At 35.6% G+C, this 22809-nt stretch overlaps 2 protein-coding genes across 2 annotated transcripts in view; one reads left to right on the top strand and one right to left on the bottom strand.

Annotated features, from left to right (window-relative positions):
* Positions 1 to 22809, bottom strand: part of LOC140053862 (transcription elongation factor SPT5-like) — a 62056-nt gene that overhangs the window by 28594 nt on the left and 10653 nt on the right. Inside the window, exons 3-9 of the mRNA XM_072098590.1 lie at positions 15930 to 16041; positions 13438 to 13570; positions 10632 to 10763; positions 9781 to 9880; positions 2328 to 2548; positions 1909 to 2103; positions 1541 to 1646 (exon numbers count right to left, since the gene is read on the bottom strand). Coding sequence (XP_071954691.1) covers positions 1541 to 1646; positions 1909 to 2103; positions 2328 to 2548; positions 9781 to 9880; positions 10632 to 10763; positions 13438 to 13570; positions 15930 to 16041 — 999 coding nt within the window. The remainder of the gene's footprint in view (positions 1 to 1540; positions 1647 to 1908; positions 2104 to 2327; positions 2549 to 9780; positions 9881 to 10631; positions 10764 to 13437; positions 13571 to 15929; positions 16042 to 22809) is intronic.
* On the top strand, positions 19472 to 20799 carry LOC140054819 (uncharacterized). The gene is made up of 3 exons (XM_072099912.1): positions 19472 to 19649; positions 19926 to 19946; positions 20219 to 20799. The coding sequence occupies exons 1-3, from the start codon at positions 19472 to 19474 to the stop codon at positions 20635 to 20637; spliced, it is 618 nt and encodes a 205-aa protein (XP_071956013.1). The 3' UTR covers positions 20638 to 20799.

Below are 22809 nucleotides of genomic sequence, written 5' to 3'. Positions count from 1 at the left end.
GAACGGGTCGTCTTGGCATCATGCCGGCATCGACATGACCTGCTTCAGACCTAGTAATATTCTAGGGATATTCCCCGCAATGCCAGACGGGCATTCTGTGAGAACGTAACGCCGTTATATTCCGGGGTTATATTTAATTCTCCATCGAGGCTTTGACACCTTGGGCAGTCAAGTCTATCACTTTGGCACCGATTCAAATCAATTAACAATAATAATGTCGAACTGGAGGGATAATGAGATAAGAGAGCTGCTTAAATAAGGGGACAAGAAGAAATTTGTAGCATAATCTATAGGCCTAGGCCATTTAGCTCTTTGTTGGTGCCTGACCCTTCGTCGCCTTGTAAATTGTACAGCCTTCTAAGGTGTTTTACAGATTGCCGATGACGGCTAATTAATTGCTGTACCTGTATATGCACAATATACTGTACATAGCATGTATTGCATAAATATGCTATAAAGGAAGATAATAATCTGTAACTTAAAATTCGCCGCCATATATCGCTAGACAAAAATAATAACAATAAAGGACGCCCTCAATAATTATTTTGTCAAAGACTTTTTATTGGCGGAATATGCCCGACTCCTTTCTCACAGAAAGCCGGTATATACCGGTTATATTTCCGGCACGATAGTCCGATGAGAATGGGTATATGCCGGTAACGATACCGGCACGACCCCATCATAATACCGGTATATTGGTGGCACATCTGTGAGAAAGGGGCTTAAGTAAACTTACTCTGTGGGGACATCATGTTACCCTGGGGGTGTTGTTGGAGGCTGTATGGAATTCAATTTTGCAATTTTTTAGGTTCAATGCATTAATATTTGTTTGCATTGCGTGGTGTGTCAATGGTAATTACTGGGGCATTACATACTAATAATAGAAATTTCCCACAATTAATTAGAGAGGCACAATTTACCAACATTACTTTAGTGGATGTCCAGTCGATCACAGACGATTGAAGCTCTTTGTTCTATCACCGTTTAGTCAATATATAAAGTGATGCAGACAAGAGATTGTTAAAAAAATGTCAGCTGACCTTGCACGTAACCGAGTGGGCAACGTTCACTCAGTCGCAAAAATGCTGCCGAGGGTATTACACACAGTACCTTTTTTGTCACATAGCATGAAACATGATACTCCGCGAGTTAATTCCCCGCCACACCACCGCCGCTGCCAAGCCTCTGCGCACTTGTTTTTCAATCCAATACACGTTACGCAAAAAAGTAGGCTGCTGTTTGCTTGCAAGCATTTATCATAGAAAGCAATTAATTCATTATGGACATGGAATATATGTTGCATTATTTTACATAGGCCCTCAAATTGAATTAAGGTAGGATTTAGGCCTAATAATAAAATATACCGTAGGCCCATGCCTAGCCGTTTAGGCCCAGTGTAGTAGGCAAGTACTTGGGGGCGGCTACATAATTTTTAACATTCTAATGTTTCACATCTTTGTTGTAATGATACAGAAAGATGACTATTGATATAAAACAACTTTTTCTTGTGCAATAAGCTTAATATACAATCAACACTTACAATGGCACTCATTACAAAAGTTTTGAATAAAAATCCCTTCCTACTGTAGCGATTTCCTTCAAACATATAATAGTCACCATCAGTGCTGACTTCACCTCCAATGCCACTAATAAGAAATTAATAAAAAATATGTTAAAAATGATTTTTACTTTGCAACTTGGTAACGTATTTGATTGAGCCTACTGAGAAGTCAAAGGTCAATATTATCACTAAACATTTGAAGGGTTAGGGACCAGTCCAAGTAAACTAATCTACGGCATCAGCTATGGGAATGAGAATGTAGTGTTCATTAATTTTAAAAACTCATAATTTGTAGTCTATTTAGTTTTGATACAATGATCTTTATGTATAAAAAACTTTCTAAATACCGAATTGCTTCAAGATCAAACAGCTTTGTAATCGGTCGACGCCTTTTCTTTCTTTTGTCACCTGCATCACCCGAGCTTCGTGATATTCCACGAGGACGTGAGTAGTCAATTCTAGGCATCAGTTTGAGAGTTACTTGATTCTGTGCCAAGTCCACATAATCGACCTGTGCTAGATCATCCTTATATACACCACGTCTAAATAATTTTAAAGCAAATTGTTGTACAAATATTTAATGTTTATGAATTGAATGGAGAGAACATTTTAATTTGTCATTGAAAAATGAAAATACATTGTGTGTGGATTTGACCGTGAGAGTTAAGCTGTGGCGCATTCTACAATTGGGTTTCCGGACTCAAAATGTTTGTATTTCAAAATAAAAATGTGTTTAAATAGGATGATTTTAAATTATGAGACATACTTCATGCGAACCCAGGCTCGTGTTTTTAAAACAGACTTCTCTTTGACAACACGCAGCACGTCAGTCATCTCTTTCACCGGGACCATCTGTTGAGTATAGTAACCCATACGAAGATTGCTAACACCATTAATGGCATGCTTTACATGTGTCTGCTTAAAGGCCTCAACATAGAGATAACCTTTAATTCCTTCTACACAGATGACAGACTTGATTTGCAGAGGCTATGATAAAATAAATAAATAAAATTTAATTTTAAACATTAAATAAAATCGTGTAATTTTGCGCAACTCTGACGTCATTCAACATAGGAGGTGCACAACTTCACGTAAATGTCCATATGTTGACAAAATTATGAAATGTGATGCGTACACGTTTTTGAGATACAAGAGCCACAAAAAATGACAGAAAGAAAGAAGAACTAGATATGAACTCGTCACTTTGACGAGTTAGTTATCTGCACGACAAACGCCACATGCGCGTCATACGTTGAAATATTGCGCACAGAAGACGATTATGCCATTATGACATGAAGAAAATTATATGTTGTTAGTGCTGAATTTTGTCTAGTGTGTTTCATATAGTATATTATATACAGTGCATACAGTATTAGTATATATACAGTATACACAGTATATACTGTATACATGCTACATAGGTGAAATTAAGAGACACGCCTTTTATTCCAATTTGTAACATGATGACGTCATCAAAATGAAACACTAAGATAGCAATTTTGGAAGAAAATAATCTGAGCAACAACATATTAACATGTTAAAGAAATTTAGCTACGTAGAATATAGATAGCTCTTTTAAAGACGTATTGTCCCCCTGAAAAAATAACAAATTTTTTTTTTAAATGCCATTGTAATGTCACATTTATTTTGTCATTTTATAAGTGAAAAAATTATTATTTTTTCATTTTTTTTATACGAAAGTGAATAATTTTATTAAAACTACAAGATTTAATTAATCTTCATTTTTCATGTTTTTGGGGGACATTACATCTCTAAATGTGATGAACAATGACGCTAAAGATGAAAAACGGATCATATGATGGTGTCACAACATTCGATAGGCAAAATTTTTACATTAATTCATATCTACAACAGCTTCCAGAAATTTTTTTAATCATGAGTATCACTTTTCATTCTGAGAAGCTGTGTATTGAAATTTACTGAAAAATGAAAATAAGTGACCCACATTGTTAAGACTTTTGAACATGATGACGTAATCAAAATTAAAATGTTGATAACTCTTACAAAATTGATTGAGCAATATTAAAATATGGGCAAAATTGAGGTACGGATAGCGAGATGCGCTTTATTAAAGATGTATTGTCCCTTTGACTAATTCAAAAAATTTTTTTTTTTAATATTTCAAAAAAATGTGGGTCATTTTGAAGTACCGTATCATAATAGTTATTAACTTTCACCAAAAATTAGTTTATAAAAATAATTAAACCAAAATACATTTAAGTTTTTTTGTTCAAAAAATAACTTTGACTTCCAGTCAAAGTTTTCGATCAAAACATATATCATAATGCAACGCGCTTGTTTCGCTACTCTGTATGCATAATCATAAAACTTCCTTGCAATCTGTGTGAAAACACCTTCTCAACCGCGACGAGTTGTAAACAATCCTAATTAGCATCATGCATACTCATGGTTTGGAATCTTTGTTTATTTTCGCTCATGACGATTTACCAGACGAAATGTAATCAAATTAATTTACCTGTTAATTACGTAAACTTGTTGTTTTTGCCTCGAATTTTCGACCTAAAGTGAGTAACTTTAATATTACTTTCATTTTTTTGTGTTTCAAGGGACAATACATCTTTAAATGAAAGAGACAAAAATACTATATTTTATATTTGGGTGGCCATACGATGACGTCATAACAAGATAATAAGAGATAACAATTTTGCATGAAATCATATCTACTTGCATTATACGTTAAAAAAAGTTGGGGGTCACGGTTACTAGAAAAAGCTGTAAAAACATAATTCAAGTGAAAAAAACATGTTTTTATATACTCCAAGCACACCGTACGGTTAAAAACGCGTGGGAATTTTTGGCATGCACAAAATGTCATGATGAAAGTTCATTAGAAATAAATTTTGTGCATTTTAAAATTGTAAATGCTAGGGCCAAGTGGGTAATTTTTGCTCTCTCGGGATTCAATTTGTGTGCATGCACCAGCTTATGGCTTTCCTCCTCTGGCTCTCTATCGCTTCTTCGATCCTCACGAAAATACTGTACTGTGATACGAATTAAGATAGAGAAAGAAGATTGAATAAGAAGACGTCATTCATCGAAGATACTATAATGTTTCTTTTTATTCTGAATAGTATACTCCTATCGAAAAATAGACAATCCCGGGAAATAGTCGACCGTCGGCTGTCGTTCCATTTGTGCAGCGCACAACATGTGATAGTTTGTGTAGACTTCATCCTCCATGCGTCAGGGAACGTCTGTCTCTCTGTGCAGTCTACCTCTGCTATCTCCATCATATTGAAATAACAAAGAGACGCCTGGTACAACGAAACAATTTGACGGAAAATGGAGCTTGAACATGAAGTAAACAACAATATAACAAAATAAATGCTTGGAGATCGAAAAATGGACCTTTTAGTTGGATTTTATGCTTTCCGCCAAAATGATTATTTGATTATCTATTTTATCATATGTATCGCCAAAATGGCTAAAGTAGCCGTTTTTATTTTTCGCCAATCTGGAAACATTTTGGCTTGTGGTGACTTGGCGATTGACCAGTGCGAGCTCAGATGTGAATCAAATAATGGCATGATGAAAGGTTATATTTCAACTCGGCTTCGCAAACCAAATGTTACTGTTCCAATCAATGTGAATCAAATGGAGGCCTATAGGCCTACCTTTTATTTTAGATGTTTGTCATAATATTTATGTTCTGATTTCCTGTGTTTAGATAAGGATGCTTTAGACTAGGTCTGCTTAATATTATTAACCTATCAAAATCGTATAATTTTGGAGGGAAACTTTGGAGGGAAAATGTTATCCTAATTTGCATGTCCAGTATAAGTAGTAGAATGTAATAGATATTAAGAGGGAAGAGAAAATAAGATCAAAGTAGATAGACGTATAGATTATAGAGAAGAAAGGTCTAGACTGGTACAAAGATGTATTAATCGAGTTACAAGAAATAAAAGTTTTACTTGAATACAGTATACTTTTTGTATGAGAAATGATTCAGTGTCAGTGTACGTCGCGTGGATTTATATACGCCTGAGAACGCTCGGAACCAACTCTATAAATTCACTACAATGTTATATAAAATAAATAATGAATGTTTTACATTTGTGTAATGGTACAAATAATGGCATGATGAAAGGTTATATTTCATCATTCACCTTAATTGTACCATTACACTAATAAACTTTCATTATTTGTTTACCCTTTGCAAAAAAGCCGTATACGATCCGTATACGCTGAAAACGTATACGACGTATACGGATCGTATACGATTTCACTGTTTACATTATTTCCACTCGGTTGCTCCACAAAGAGTTGGCGTCGTATACGTTTAGCATACGTAACGTATACGTTGTTTATTCATGATAAGAATATCGTATACGGGACGTATACGAATCATATACGAACAAACTAGGCCATTTTATAAATTATAATAGCAATAATGAGTAGAATAGAGCTAAATAAAACATTTAAATTGTCATTACAACAAATACGTACGTAGGCTCTGGCCTAGGGCTAGGCCTCTAGCTAGCACCAGCCATTAGATAGGCCTAGTCTAGTAGTATTAATTATTAATAAGTAGTAGGAAGGAGCTAGAACATAAGATCATATTTATTTCTATATTTATTAGATAGCCTAGGCTACCGATAAAATTCAAACAACGTTTTTCGCAAGTAAATAAAGTACGCTAAACAGGTATACTACTAGGTAGGCCTAGAAAAAACAAGGGGCCATTTTCACAAATCGACGATGTTGTTTGCAGTTTTCCTTTATAAAATATGACAGAGGTCAGTAAGTGCAGCCGCCGACGACGACCGAGCGTCACTCGGTTGCCTACAGTTCCAACTCGTGGTCGACTCGGCTCCCTGGTGGCCAATCATGCATATCATCGGGTAAAACATCGGGTTCGTCGTTCTCAATTCGTCACGCCACGTGCGAGCTTTGGGTGGTCAAATTACATCGTTATGTTAAGCGATATTATTCCGCGACGTGTGTTGTAGCAATGGAAATGGAGTATTCAATAATTCGGCAATGCCGAAGAGGAAAACCATGACACAAAACAGAAGTAAAAAGGTCATTATAATAATTATTATTTAACGATGAATACATTCGGATTTTGAATATATATAAATTGTATGAATTATGAATGAATAAAAAAAAAACACAATTAGTGGTGATAGTAAATACAATTATATCGAATCTCAATTTATAGCGAACAGATTGAATTGCTTTCCTTATTTCTGCTTGGTGATTAAGAAATCATAAAACATATCTTTCTTTATTTTCAGGGCCGTAGCCAGGATCTGTCAAGGGGGGGTTCGCACACTAAGTATTTGGGTCACCCCCCCCCCTGGGGTGGGGCCTGAGGCGAAGCAAATTTGGTTAAATGACACCCCTAGATGGCCGGAAAAGACACTCTCATGCAGCATGCTACCAATGAGCAAAACGATCGTACTTGGACTCGTTGCTTGTTGCCGTATGTTAGATGCGCGTGCTCTGTGCGGAACCGCCGATTGTTTGATCATTTACTCGATATTTTGTTTTGCGTTCAAGTTCAATGCGAACGTACGTCTAGGAGAAGCCCCGAAAAAAGCACACTGGGTGAAGGCAAATGCAATTCTTATTATAGCTCTATCTATAATATTTATTTACAGCAATTTGTTGAGGAAATTAAATATGCCAATGTAAATAGGTGATATTGATACATTTGAGTACGTATCGGCTGGTGGTCTAGAAAAAAATAATCGGATGTCATAATGTGAACTACAGTACATGATACCATAGATATTATAGTGTAAAATATTAATATTCACTATAATCCTCTATGATACATTATACTTCATAGCCACACATAAATACTGATGTATGTCGGAAGGCTATATTACTTTATGCATGCTGCCCGACTGCCAGTGATCTAAACAATTGGTACGCAGTTGTCTGGCGGTGTCCTTTGTACGAATCGTTCGTTCGTCCCCCAGCTCGCTGTGAGACGCGTCAATATCATGTTACATGCAGGGACCAAACATTTGTTTTTCAGGTTAAAATCGGCAATTTATTTGTAACTCTTTACAGACTATATCACTCGAAGTATGCTCATACAGGGAAGAAGGTACTGTATGAGTTATTCCGAACGAGTTTACGAATTTTTTAATTTACGAACAACTTTTTGTACTGTGGGGCACGTATTTGGTTTTCGGAGATGAGGGCGAGGTATTGGGCATGTCGGGGATGGGGGTTCGCAGTCGGTTAAGGGGGGTTCGCTGTAAAGGAGGGGTTCGCCCGAACCATAAAAACCCCCCCTGGCTACGGGCCTGATTTTCATGGTATTCCAATATTTGTTTAAAAAATAACTACCCTCAACTTTAAATAACAAATTAAATAAGTCTACTAAACATTGTTGATTTCCCATGGACCCAACAATACCCCAACTATTTCATTAATAATTGTTTATTTGTAACAGTTTATTTGAAATTCTTGTCCTTTGTTAATTCAATTGTGTGACAATTAAATTAGATTGTACATGCTTATGCTGTATATTATGTAAAAAGATGATTCATGGTATATATCAGATTCTTAAAAAAGATCAACACTTTGAATTCTTAAAATGTGTTCTATCTTTATTTGGAGTTAGACTCGTACTACATTCATTAAAATGATAAACAAATAGCCGGCAGGCGTGTGTACAGAGGGGGATTATCAATGATGGAGGCATAAAAATGGGGGCGTAGGGTACCATTTTACCAGGGAGATGTAAAATAATTATTTAACAAACATTTAACTGGTTGGTTTTACTGCGTTCGCGTACAATTTATCATTTGGATTTTTTAAGTTATATGTAGGTTATGTTAAATTGTATTTATCAGTGACAACTCTAGGAAATTTACAGCAATTAGTTCTGTATGCCTAAAATAGTAAAATGCTCTAAATAAAAACGTCGGCGCTTCTTTTTTGTATTTCTGGCTGTTGAATGTTTTGTTCGCACCCCCTAAATCTGCAACGATGATATCCATAATGCATCGTATTTCCATTTCACCGTTGTTGATATACTACTAGCTAGAGTAGGTTATTAAAATAATACAATATAACCAAATCTAATATATGGGGGAAAGCTAGGTAGCTTATTTTCACAATGAGTGTACCACAGACTCTTTTCCTTGGCGTATTTTCCCCAGGCCTAGTTAACTCTTAGTTTACTAGAGCTGCTGCAGTAGCTATATAGTATACTGCATATTCGATATATACAATTACAATATGCCTATAGCCTAGCTAGCTAGAAGTCATCGAATTTACTATCTACCTGGGCCTACTGTAACTAGGCCTACATCCCATTTTTTTTTTTTTTTTAATGGTGAGTCAAAACCCGTAGCCAAAAAATCAACAATGATGATTGAAAATGAATGAAATCTGATCCATCCATGTGATGCATGTATGCAGCGCACATAACACAGGCACGTTTTGGGCGAATTTATTTGGATCATTCCATATATATAATAGGGAGCCACATGTATTCTACATTTTTATTAAATCGTAATTTATGGATTTTACTTACTCGTTTTAAATTTAATATACTGCGGGCCCAATTTACTATTTACTTATTTATTTCCAAGTACATTAATATTATTTAAAGCACTTTCAAATTAATAACAGCACATTTTGTGTGATTCACTTATTAATGGAACATACAAAAGGTAAAGAAATAGCAGAGGGGATAAGCAAGGCAGAACAGCCTGGGTGGGTTTTTATGCTTGCTAGAAAAACAACGTCTAGTAAAATACAGCACCAAATTTTCATTCGCGAAAACTATGAACTAAATCATCATAGGGAATTTAATGTACATATACCGACTGGAAAACCCCCAAATTGTACATTAATTATTGAAGTCAAGATGCTCCTGCGATCGTAAACGTATGCTCCTGCGATCGTAAACGTATGCTATCGTCGTCTTGTAAAAAGAGGGAGTCCCTTTTCGCTTGGTAATACGATGCAGTTTGTATACACGCGTCGTCGTATACGGATCGTATACGGAGCGTATAATTAGGAAATTGTTTATAAATGATCGTATACGGTTCGTATATGTTTATTATGCGGGCAGGAACTTCCGAATTGACGTATACGTTTCGTATACGAAGTGGACTTCCTATACGAAACATATACGAAACGTATGTAAATCGTATACGTTCGTATACGGTTTTTTTGCAAAGGGTAATACTGGAAATTTTACTTACCTCATCCTTATACTGGAAAGCCATATACTTTCTCATCATCTGAATGGCTGTAGCTTTCTCCTCTCCAATACGACATTTCACCATCCATAAATTTGGGTCTCTATAATAGTGAACAAAATACAAATATGCTACCACCTTGACATGCTGGTAAGAATCCTGCAAATATATCTATCCTGGGGCAAACTGCTATAAAACAGTCTTAACTGATGGTCCTAACTCCCCGATTAAAGCCGGCTTTATCAGATCAGACGGTCTTACTAAAGCCACCCCTGTTAGACCATTGCTATAAAACAGTCTTAACTAAGACCGCATAAAGTAACAAATTGAGGGCATACTTTACATGTAGAATACCAAATAAGTTCAAATCGCATAACAGTACGTACATTTCTACGCAAGAAAATCTATTCTAGGCCTATATAAGAATAAAGTCATCGTTATTATTTGATTTAACACTTAAAACTCGCTCAATTGGTTGTCTTTCAAGATAAATAATATGTAAAAGCTTACAGGTTAGACTGCGGTATAGCAATGGCCTATAATAAAGACTACTTGCTACGTCACAATTATAGCTAAGCGCTAAGATTGTTTATACTATAGACCGCTTATATCAATCTGTCCCCGATATGTTTTCAGATTAGAACGTAAGTAACATGGACACGATGGAGAGCAAAAGAGAGACTTGTATCTGAATGTAAAGCCCCATATATTACTGCTCATGTGCACAATAATAACTTGGTACATTATTCGAAAAGATTAGGGGTGTGCTGTTTATAGTACAGTACATTGGGCTACTACTGAAGAGGTCACCTAGTACAAGAAATAAATAGAGAACAAGTATTTCTTAAACTTACTTGACACCTGGTTGCAGTCCCTGTTGAGTAATTTCATCTGGCAACTCATCCTCATCAACGTACTGTCTGCTGCTAAATGAGGTTTGATACCGATTCCTATAGTATTCTTCAAGATTCTCCTCATCTTCTTGACTATAATTTAAAAACAATAGGGACTTTACGAAACAGGACAGAAAGTCACAGGACGGTGCTCATGAATAATTTATGAATGAGCATTAACCAAGTTGGCAGAGCTTAGCGTGAAATTATGTCGTCTTCACTTTTTGAGGACGATACAATTGCCATTTTCCCGTTCAACTAGAAATAAGGTACATATAACCTTAAATTATACAGTTCAAATTAAACTTAATAGTAGAATTTTCGAAACTCTACCGTATATTTAAGTGTACATGTCGCACCTGTGTATAAGACGCACCCGTAACGGAGACTAAAATATTAGTATTTTTTATGTAGTCGATGTATAAGACACACTTATTTCTAGGCCGAAATTTAACCATTTTACAATCAAAACAATGGTATTTTAATAATAAAACAATAATATTTCAGACATATTTATTAGAATCAAATGATATAATGTTGTTTGATTGCCTTTATTACATTGTAATGAGTCTCTACTTCAAGTCAACGTTCCATGAAAAGGGAACATTTTTCCAGTTACGATGCACTGTGTGGTAAAGCTAGCCTACGTCTATTTAAATGAGTTTAATTTCATATTATTTAAATATATACCTTGTTATTGTGTGTATGACCATTATATAAAATCAATCCAAATGATGTTCATTTTCTTGGGGGGCTGATAATGAACCAGGAATATCATGTACGGTATATAAAAATCTTTCCTATTTCCATAAGCTTTTTACCACAATGTGGTGATCAACCATGATTAGACAGGCTAGAGTAACTAGCTAGGCCAACATTGCAGAGTAGTACACTATTTTTAAAAGGCTAATTTGCGTGTCAAAAGTGCGTCTTGTACACAGACATATACGGTAAATAACATTTGAACTTATAATTAAATTGTTTAACGAAATAACATTTGTGGGTTAAAATGGTTGTGTTAAAAGCAATCACGTTTTGCGCAGCGTTTAAATGCGAGGCTCCCAGCTAGGAAGGCCAATGCTTTATCACCAGAGCCAAAAGATTCAAAAGGGCCCCGCAAGGGAGGAAGAGAGAGATACTGCTGTTCTAGCTAGGCCATACACTCAAGACAATACAACCATAGCTAGTAAGTAGCCTACTACTGGTATTAATATCTAGGTGGGCCCCTAGACTAGCCCTAATATTTGCTAGTAGTAGCTAGCACTGTAGTAAGCATGTCGTCATCTACGCGAAGGGTGTGCGTAACTAATATGATTTTACGCTCTAGCGAACATAGGATATTCGTAATCGTAGTCCCTATTTTCTCTTAATATCAACAGTAAACAGTGGTTAAATCTTATTCTCATCTGTAAAAAAGAAATAAAAACTGTAGACACAGTTTTGGACAACTCTGTTGGGCCTCCAACACCAGGTATACAAAAGCATTTTTTTACTCGGGGTACCCGAGTCTAGGACTCTCTCATCTTCTCCTCTTCTTCCATCTGGACACTATTGAGCCAACTTTCAAGTCCTACTAGTTCTGACGGCTCTGAAACATGGCATGCATATACTAGGGTATAGGTGAACAAAGCTATAGAGAGAAAATTTTCGTACTTCAACCGGATTCAGAATTATGACGCCATTAACATGGTACCAATCGAAAAAAGTGCGTTTATAAAGTACTACTCCTCCCTTATTTATTGTAGTATTGAGCTGGGATTTGGCATGGGTATACTACAGGGACATGTCCTCAAAGCTATAGAGCCGGATTTTTTAATTTCAAACTGGATGCAGCCATATGACGTCTCGAAGATGGTACCTTGGTGCCAAACGATTTTCTTTATAATATAGCCGTGTTTGGTGTCATTTCAAAGGTCTTGACTTGGAGAATAATATATACAGTAAACCAATTATGATATTGTGACATCACTTCTGCTCCCGGAAATAGCAAAAAATTCAGAACAATTTGCCAAAACAACATAATTTCAGGAATTATTTGTATACGTTGCATATAATCAATTTCGATATAAATGAGAAATCATTGCATTACAAATGTAGATGTGACTTGATTAATTTCACCCCAAAATAATGTCATTTCCGGTTATGTGACGTCACTTCCGGTTTACAAAAATCTTTGGATTATGGACGTGTTTGGTATCTTTGAAAAGAAAATCACTTTGAGATTTCATAATTTCGTAATTATGCCATTTCCGGTTATGTGACGTAACTTTTCGGAATATATTTATTATTATATAATATTACTATATTTGGTAGCGAGGTTATTGATGTGTACGTGACGTTAAATCCTGTCTTATGACGTCAATACAGCTTCTTTTGCTGTACCCCGAGTATTGCACATTTGTGCTTGTTTAAAAAACAGTATGCAGTGGAAGCAGTAACTAAAAGGGAGCAAAATTCGGAAAATAAAAACTATGAAATGCTGAGATTGGAATAAAAGCAACAGTGATGGATCAACAGGCCTATAGAAAATAACTTACAACAACCACAGATTTACAAATATGCACATCAGCAGCAATATGCAAATGAAAGCTATTTTCATGTTAAAAGCACTAAAAACTAGTATTAAATCAAAATTTGGTAATGGAAATGATATAAATTTAACCAAATACAATGCAATGAGGGGGGGGGGGGGGGGAAAGGGAGGTGGCATTGTATTTAGTTGGAGTTAATATCATTTCCATATTAAAGACAGTTTTTTTGTTAGTACTTGAACAATTGATGTAGCCTTTGAGCACCATGTCTTTCTGAATCATTTTCAATGAAATTCTTATCAATATAGTCTTCAGCTCCAGCTTCCCATTCCAGTTCATCCTCTTCTCCTCTGTCATCTTTGTCAACATCTTTAAAACAATAATAAATACATAGTACAGTACATTAAGATCCCTATCTTTTTTGTTATAATGCTTAGTTATTATTAGGGAAATTCTTACACTTTCACAGAAATAAAAAGTATGAATATTGCTAGAATCACCTGAATCAAATTCAGAGTCTGCAAGCAATGTCAAGAACATTTTCATAATTGATAATTGATCTCAAATCTAAATAACATAGTTTTTTACTGCAGATTTTGATTTATAGGAAAACAGTATTTAGATGCAACACGGTTGAAGATGTTTTCTGTATTTCCATTTAAACAAGAAGTTCATGTTCAGGTATTCCCTTTTTGCCCAGGGGTTATTTATAAATATTACAGGTATTAGAACCTACAGTACTGCAAATTTATTTAAAAATGTTAGAGCTAATTGTTTTACTGAAAATAAAACTTCACAGGATGTGTTTTATGGGACGGATTAAGCAGCAACTGCTTGTTTTTAATTTGGTGAGACAAAGGCTGTGAATCTCAGTTATGGTTTTAAATCAAACCATTTTTCTAGGCAAAAAGATTCAGGACACATACAGAAATAAAATAGTGAAACTTTTCCCACGAGCTGGCTTTGTTCTTGACTACGTTATGTATCCTCAATAAATAACTTAAAGTAACCTTAAACAACCCTACAACATGTTAACAATTAACAAATTAATTTTGACTAGCAGAGGACCAAGTTGCAAATGACTTTTTCAACAAATAACAGAATTACAGTATGTAATATTTTAATTAGGTTAAATTCAGTAATCGGTTTCTTCGTACATGTTTATGTATGCAACGGCAAATATAAAGTCATTCCATCTCAGATCACCCAATCAGTTAAACCATACCTCTTTCAATTTTCGAGATATCGCAATTTCAATTTTTCTTTTTTTTTGTTGCAAAAATCATGTAGGTTACATTGTTTTGGCTTTGTAACCTCAATAAAAATCTTTCAATGAGCTACGTTCTGAAGTTCATACAGAATTCGTAACCTTAACAAACAACCCTACGGTGTTTTTAGTGAATTAACAAGGTGTGAAAATTTTGACTGGCAGAGGACTAAGTTGTAAATTACTATTTTTTAATCATAATTGTTTACTTTGTGCATGTTTAGAATGAATTGTTTAAGATCTTTTTTGTTGGCATCGTTTCTGGATTATTTTTATAAGTTATCCTAGTTCATTGAGGTTCACCTGTGTTGGATCGTGTCTGTACGTTTACATTGTGGGAAATTTATAATTATCTACGCGTCGATCGTAGTAGGGTGGTTCGTAGGGTTAGTAAACACCATTGTCATCGCCTTTAGAAGCATGGACAACGCAAACAAACAACGTATTGTTTGCTAATTAAATTCCTATCTAAAGATAGACATCAATTTTTGTAGCCGCCCTGTACGCATCGGTTAATTTGGACAGAAATCCGCTGACGAGACGACATAGGGCCCGTGGATCTCAGCTCACGCAGAGAGAGTTGAGGCTAGGCCTAGCCTAGTTTCGGCGGCCTGCACTATAAATTATTTAATCCTACCTTGGGTTAGCGAATTATAAAAACGACACCTAGGCTAGGACACCAACAAAATGCAAAATAAATATATATTCCACATTAACATGGGCCTTTTAAAATGATTACGACATGTGTAAAGAAAAAGGCCGGACCAGAAATTGGAGGGGAACAAACATGCGAGCAGTTCAATCCAGGTACACGATCTTAATTACCGTTTTTCGTCGTCAGCCACCCTCCAGTACTGAGAACATGTGAGAAAAAACATGTGAGGTTGTGGTAAAGCAGAGAGTATCACATTTAATTTCCATTAAGTAGGTAAACAAGCACGAAGCAAACGATTACGATTACAAATATTATATACTTTTTTAGTAATTTACAACTTAGTCCTCCGCCAGTTAAATTTAACACATTAATTTCACTCTTTTCTTACTTCACTAAGAACATCGTAGGGTTGTTTATTTAGGTTACAAACTCACTACGAAGTTCAGAATGTAGCTCATGGAAAGTTGTTTATTGAGGTTACGAAGCCAAACAATGGAACCTATGAAGCCAACAATGTAGCTTACATTCTATCTACGAAGCTACTTCGTAGGTAAAGTTGCAGTATTTTCTTTCTGTACTGTACGATCGACGCGTAGAAAATTATCATAACAATACATCGTAGGCTATGAACAATACTTCTAGTCTAGTCGTAATACTTGAATATACCTATGACATTAACATGGAGTATAATGGGTTTGCATTTATTTTGTGTTGCCTAGACGTTGGTGTATCACTAACCCAAGGTGGGATTACATTTTTACAGTGTAAGCCCTATCTACTGTAGAATGAGTATTTTCTTTCTGTACCTGCTTCTTCTATAATGAATTTAGATGCTCCAGTTTTTGGTCGTTTGTGCTTTCCTTCATCATCATCATCTGAATCATAATCATCTTCATCCTCATCACTTCCAAAATCTCCCTAAAATAAAAATTGGTTATGTTAAAAATACCTAATAATAATTAATATACTTTATTTTCTCACACAAAACACTTCATTCGTATGGGTGTTTTTCATTAAGGCCATGCATTGTGAAGTGGGGAAAAAAGGAAATTAACAGAAATGAGATAAAAGAAAAATAAAACTCAAAAGGTTACAAACTAATCTAGATTGAAATATACATTGGACTAGATGGTACGCTCGCATACCCTCTAGTACGTGCCCACGGATGGTTCTCGAATATATAAAGCTTTGATGATACAAAAATTGTCAAAGTGAATGCAAGGCACTCCACACACAATTACAAAGATGATAGAATGTTATTTAGTTGTTAATTGTGCCCAGGAATGTATGAACACACTTTCTAAACCATTGAGAATTGAGATTTAATGCAATTTGTTCTTAATACGAATACAACTTTACGTCCTACTATAAAACCTACTAATACAGGAAAATAACTGGAAATTGTAAAAATGTACGCTGAGCGAATGAATACAAACACAGTGTAATTCTGTAGGCTAATATAATTGTCACCAAGCAATTTCAGTGTTATATATTGAAATAACAGAAGTACTGGCTTTACAACGATACGAGTATTTGCGGGGAGCATGATGGTGGTGTAGGAAGTGCACTAATAAAGTTGATTGTATAGACGGCGGCCAAAAACGCTAGCTCAATATCCGTAAAAAAAACTGGGACTGGTTTTTGTTGGGCACTGATTTATTACGCCTAAGGGAATTGACAGAGAAATTAAAATGTTCCATTCATTGCCAATCAATACGCTTGTATAAAAGTATTAAAAGTATTAAAATAGTATTTTTTTAAATAAATTTGGTCTTTCTTCAACATTATGATGTTTAACCGGTTTTTAAATTAAAAACAATTTTTGTAGAAGGAGATACATGTAGGTAAATGCGAAGTATCCTTGTATTATTGTGCGCGGGTATTTTTAGCATTGACAGCCATTGTACAAGATCATTACCGGCTTTTGAAATGGCCTTCTATCTTTTAACACTAGCAGAATGATAAATTGAACATTGTAAGCGCTATCATTAACCTGGGGTAGCACTAACATTTCATTTTGTTTAGCCATTTGGCAAAAGTCAAAATATTTTTTTTAGTAAAACAGGGCTGAAAATTAGCGGTCGCCAGTGGCGACCTTTATTTACTAAGGGCGAGTATCAGTTTAGTATAGGTCAACCCGTTTGGCGACCTCCGTAATCCGCCGTCTGACCCTGGCCTACCTTATTAATATTACAGTATTAACAGGCCTAGGCCTAGCTAGGCTAAAGTTATAATAAACCATAATAGCCTAGCTTACCGCCGACACAATGAAGTTTTGTCGGGGACAAATAATTTATGCCGGCCTGACAGGTGCTTGCATGCTTGATTGATCACACTAGCATTAACAATAAAACATATCCGAAATTATTATTGCTTGGTTAAGTTGTTGTAACTGCTGTAGACACTGTGTGTGCGTGACATGTGAGGATGGGTGGTGTGTACACTGTGTGTTACGTACGCACCACGTGAGTAGAGTTCCACTAAAAATGAAATCTAGGCGAATCAGTAACGTTCGTCGTCATACGTCAATTGATCTTGAGCTCTGATAGGTTGGGAATTTTCACGTCCCCGGCCAAAAAAAGTTGCTTTTCGTGTCGGACGTTGACGGTATGGGGTGGTGGTATCAAAGTAAATAATATAAAATAGCGTCACTGCTCTACACGTCACATGCGCGTAGAGAGCGGCGCTATTGAATTACAATGATTCCTTCCGGCCGGGTCATCGGTCGTTGTATGTGCGGCAGTTGGTATCGATTTCGCTCTCTGCGTTGCAAATTCGAAGCTCGCGTTTTTTTTATTGCGCATATAGACAAAACAACGTGTTTCCATATGCGTTAATCATAAATATAATATAAAGCGTCCTTATATATGGTCATAATAGGCCGGATGACGCAATAAACGTTTTCTTTCTTTTCTGGCCATTTGATATCTTCGTTGGTCAAAAGTTTAAAAAAATCTCTCTTTCAAAATATTTTACATTTTTTTATTGCGAGTCATAATGTGAAAGTTTATTGCAAATTGCTCTCCGCCGCCTGAAAAAAAAAACCAAAACTAAAGAAGAAACGTTGGAATCACAAAGAAAGTACGAAAAAGAAGGATGAAAGAGAAAGTTTTTGCCAGCATGGCAACATGGCCGACCATGGCTTTTTCACAACGATTTGTCCGGTACCATGTCTTGTCGGACATGCTTCGATGGAGCGGATATAGATCCAAGCGTTAAAGTAAGGAACACTTTTTATGAAGGTTCCAGTGCCTTAAAACTTGAATCCATAAAACTTCACGAATCATCGGCAACACACGCAAAAGCGAAAGCGCTCGTGAAGGCTAAAGAACAGCCACATCATACTCAAGGCCACAAAATAATTTTAGATTTGAATAAAAAAGTAGTCCATAAGCTGTCAATTTTGTTTCGTACTTGCCATTCTCTGGCAATGCATAACAGGCCGTTTACTGACTATGAATGGCAATGCAAATTAGATAGGGCTAAAGGTTTGGACAACACATACACAAACCATTCAACGGCAAAAGTATTCGCCGATGCAATAGCCCAGGTTGAAAGACAAAAATTGTCAAATGATCTTGATACCGCAAGCTACCTGGCTATTTTGTCTGATGGGTCAACCGACTCATCAATTAAAGAACAAGAACTAATATACGTCCGTTATAAGAACCAAGGGGTGCTTAATGTAAAATTTGCGGCGTGTGTACACGTGGAAAGACCAGACGCGCCTTCCATATACGATGCAATAAAGCACACTTTTAATGAAAATCTTCAACGGCCATGGGAAATTTACAATCAGAAATTAGTGGCACTGGGAGATGGAGCTGCTGTGATGACAGGCCATCGCAATGGCCTTATAGCTTTATTACAACAAGATCAACCATCTACAGTAGCGGTTCACTGCTTCGCACACAGGTAGGTCCAGACATAAATAAAACAAAACAAGAACTCTGGTAAAATTCCGTAGTTCAATGTTATCTACATTAGGCATATTTATACAATTTACAACCTATAATTTCTCAAAAATTCCCCCGGCCCCCTGACCCCCAGCATAGGTTGTATTTCATTTTTATACACCCCCTGACTTGTCGTGGTGCCACCCCTGGCAGCTACCCAGTTTTTATATATAAAGTTGTAAAATAAAATTTAAAACATAAAACACCAACTCGCCATCGTCGTAAATAAACAGTTTTAATAAAAAACGATAAATTACGAAGAAAAATCAACAGTTAAATACCAACGGTTGGACCAATCACAATTAACCTCTCATATGTGAGAAACAATCTCATCCAATGAGAAACGTTTTAACACAGCCGTGTGGCTCGGTTCATCGCGTCAATACAGAAACATGGCTGCGTCGGATGATAAACAAACGTTTTTAGAGGAAGAAGATGAGGAAAATACTCCAGATTATTGCTGTATGCACGTATCAAATTCCAAAGGAAAACTAGTAAAATTAACTGGGAAAGGTTATGCGAAATTCAAAGAATGCTGCTCACGTTGGAAGGTTCTGAATTGCCCTGAAAGTAAAATTGCATCATCCTTCGTGTTCGAAGAATATATGAGGCCACTACTCCTAGTAGCCTAGTACTACCGCCGACGAAGACGAAGAAGGACCGCCTACTAGCACTGCTAGTTTGACGTCTAGGCCAAGAAAAAGGTTAGCATTTTCTTTGTCTGTATTTTAAAACTATGCTAGATTGTTCGCTTATAGCTTTATATCGATTTGGGATTCCTGGATACCACACTGACTGAGTGTTATTTCAACTTCTGCAATATTACTAAGATTAAATGAGCTGAAGCACGGTACTTAAAGTGGAAAGGTAAGTTTCAGAATATATAATAATAATAATGTCAAGCACCTATTGCCAAGGCATCTAAGCGAATAAAAATGAAAGGAAAAGAAAATATCTGTGAAAAGTATAACTGTACTCAACTGGTAAAATGTGTTCATTCATCGGCAACTTGCCTTTATTATTCCTAAATTCATCCTTTAGTTTCATTCCTACTCCTTTAACTGTCATTGTAATTTAGTATCTGGTCACATAGACACTGTAGCAATAAATATTAATTATTGAACACTATTCTTTCAAAGCACAAGAAGTTTTGGAACCTAGTCCAAATGTTGAGGAAATTGCAGGTGATGAACACAACACAGCACAAGCTTCCAAGATTCTTTTGCGATCTATGATGCCTGAAGACCGTCCACGTGTTGATCGTGCACATGTGTTGCCACCGATATGTATTATTTGTAAGCGTATACAATATGCAACTAACAACATTTCAAGAAAGCGCAGAGTGGAGAAGTTGGTGCAGTGTGAGACCATTGATGGAGGATGTTTAAAAACAGCAGCAACGCTAAAAAAAGATCAAGAAATGCTGCTAAAAATCCACGATAAAGATTTGGTAGCTATTGAAGCTAAGTATCACCGATCGTGCTACTTAAAATACACAAGAGTATGTAGATGCTACAGTCGAACTGAAAACCCAGAAGTGGATCTGTACTGTCAATAGTATAACATCTTCTGTCAAAATGTTATTGAGCAGAGAATCATTAAAGATAACCTAATTTCATTATTTGCCAAATAGAATATCCTGTAATAATATATGCAATATCCAAGTAAAATTTATTAATTTTGTGATAATTGTAACTTGGTATATAGTATTTATGTTACCAAGTCTCTAATAAATGTGATGAGTATATAAATAAAGGTTGTCTATAGTATTTTACAATTATTATACACACAATACATTGACATAAAAATCATCTTTATGTTTGTTCTTTAAAATTGATATAAAATAATCCTTTTCAATCACGTTTCCACTCTATTTTATAATTTATAACGTTTTGATACAAAATCAACAACTTCCAATGTAATATAATACAGTATCTGTGGTACTGCTATGTCTTACTACTGTATTTATACTATACAGACAGGTACAGTATTGTGAGCTTATTTAATTTATAAAAATGCGCCCTCTATTGGCAAACATAGATATTGTATAATGCAAAAGAATAGGGAGTTTTACATTTTGGCAATAGAGGGCGCATGTTTTTAATTAATAATCTTAAAATCGTTCTAATTAATTAATGTGCAACTTTTTTCACTGACGAGTTTGGTTTTTATGATATGATATATGTGTAGAACAATTCTACAAAAGATGAGGTAGCTGCCAGAGGGTCACCACGAAACTAAAAAACTAAGCCACTTTTCAGTGTTCAGCCCACGGCCTAATAGATTTTGATGAATTTTTTAGCCATCCTCTCTCTGGCAATGATACAGCTTTCAAGTCAGCCCGTGAGACCGTAATTAATGGACGTTTGACTGCTCTACAGGAGAGGTTTTCCGACACAAGGAATCTTCAAAGCTAGCCATATAGTAAAGTTTACTTCATGGCCACATTCTGATTCAACTACAGAAATAAATGGTAATTTCTGTTGTTTTCTTAAAAACCACCATGATTCAGAATGATTATTATTAAAAATGTGTACTTAAAGTAAATCTTAGTAACTAAGTTTCATTGTGCTAATTTAGAATTTGGTCATGCTGAACTCAAAATAGTTACTGATCACTATCGCAGTATCCTACAGACAGCTAAAGTATCATTAGATGAAGTTGATAGCGAGTGGACGTCACTAAAAAGTGTAATCTATGATGAGAAGTGAGTAATAATAACTATCATTATTTACTGAATGCTTTATTACAACTTTAATCAAACCGACATTAAAATTATTATGTCACATAATAATTTTTTTTTTCATACACAGTGAAGCAGCGGATATCCCAACATTGACGTGGGCAGCAGTCAACAGAAAGTATCAGGAATGCCACCAGAATTTACTTTCTGTTGTTGACTTGCTGCTCACTTTGCCTGCATCAAGTGCAGAAGTCGAGAGGGGATTTTCACAAATGAAGTTGCTGAAAACCAAACTTAGAAGCTCATTAAGCGAAAAGCGACTAAATGATCTGCTCTCCATCAAAATGTTCAGTAATAATATTGAATCATTCAACCCAATTCCAGCCATAGAGTTATGGAATTCAATGGGTAGTAGGACAAGGCGACCAAATATCCAAGACAAGACTGCAGCAACCTCTACTGCAGGCAGAGTTGCATTGCCAGTATTAGGTATAAACAATTAAAGACAATAATTTATTGATATATTCAGGGACCTTAAATAATAATTGAATAACAATATACTTAAACTGTTGTACAGACTGTACAGTGTTTTCATTCACTGGCCCACCAATAAGATAATGAACATCATCATCAGATGATGATGATGAATTTGATGATGAAGAAGGTTCAGATTTTGAAGATGATGAGTTTGCCTAGCACAAACTTCAGGAAAACTGCATGAGGATTTACTAGCTGTCTATCATCAGACATCACCATAATAATAATAATTGATTTTGATGACAATTTACAAATAGAAAAGATTGGAATAAAGTTACAAATTAATTTACTATGGTCTAGTAGAGTGTTATTTTCTTGAATTTTTTAGTCTGAATTGCGCAATATTACTTTTGAAAAACAGGGCCAGTAAATTCTACTAAGGGCCACCATCAATTAATTCCAACTGGCCCTGCTGGCCATCTTGGTTTAAAGGTTAATTTTCAGCCCTGGTCAAATCAGTTTATCTATAGCCAAAATGGCTAAAGTCCAATTTTTTTATTTAGCCAAATG

Source organism: Antedon mediterranea, chromosome 7 (assembly GCF_964355755.1).
Source record: "Antedon mediterranea chromosome 7, ecAntMedi1.1, whole genome shotgun sequence".
Taxonomy (NCBI): domain Eukaryota; kingdom Metazoa; phylum Echinodermata; class Crinoidea; order Comatulida; family Antedonidae; genus Antedon; species Antedon mediterranea.
This window is presented reverse-complemented; position numbering and strand designations above follow the sequence as displayed.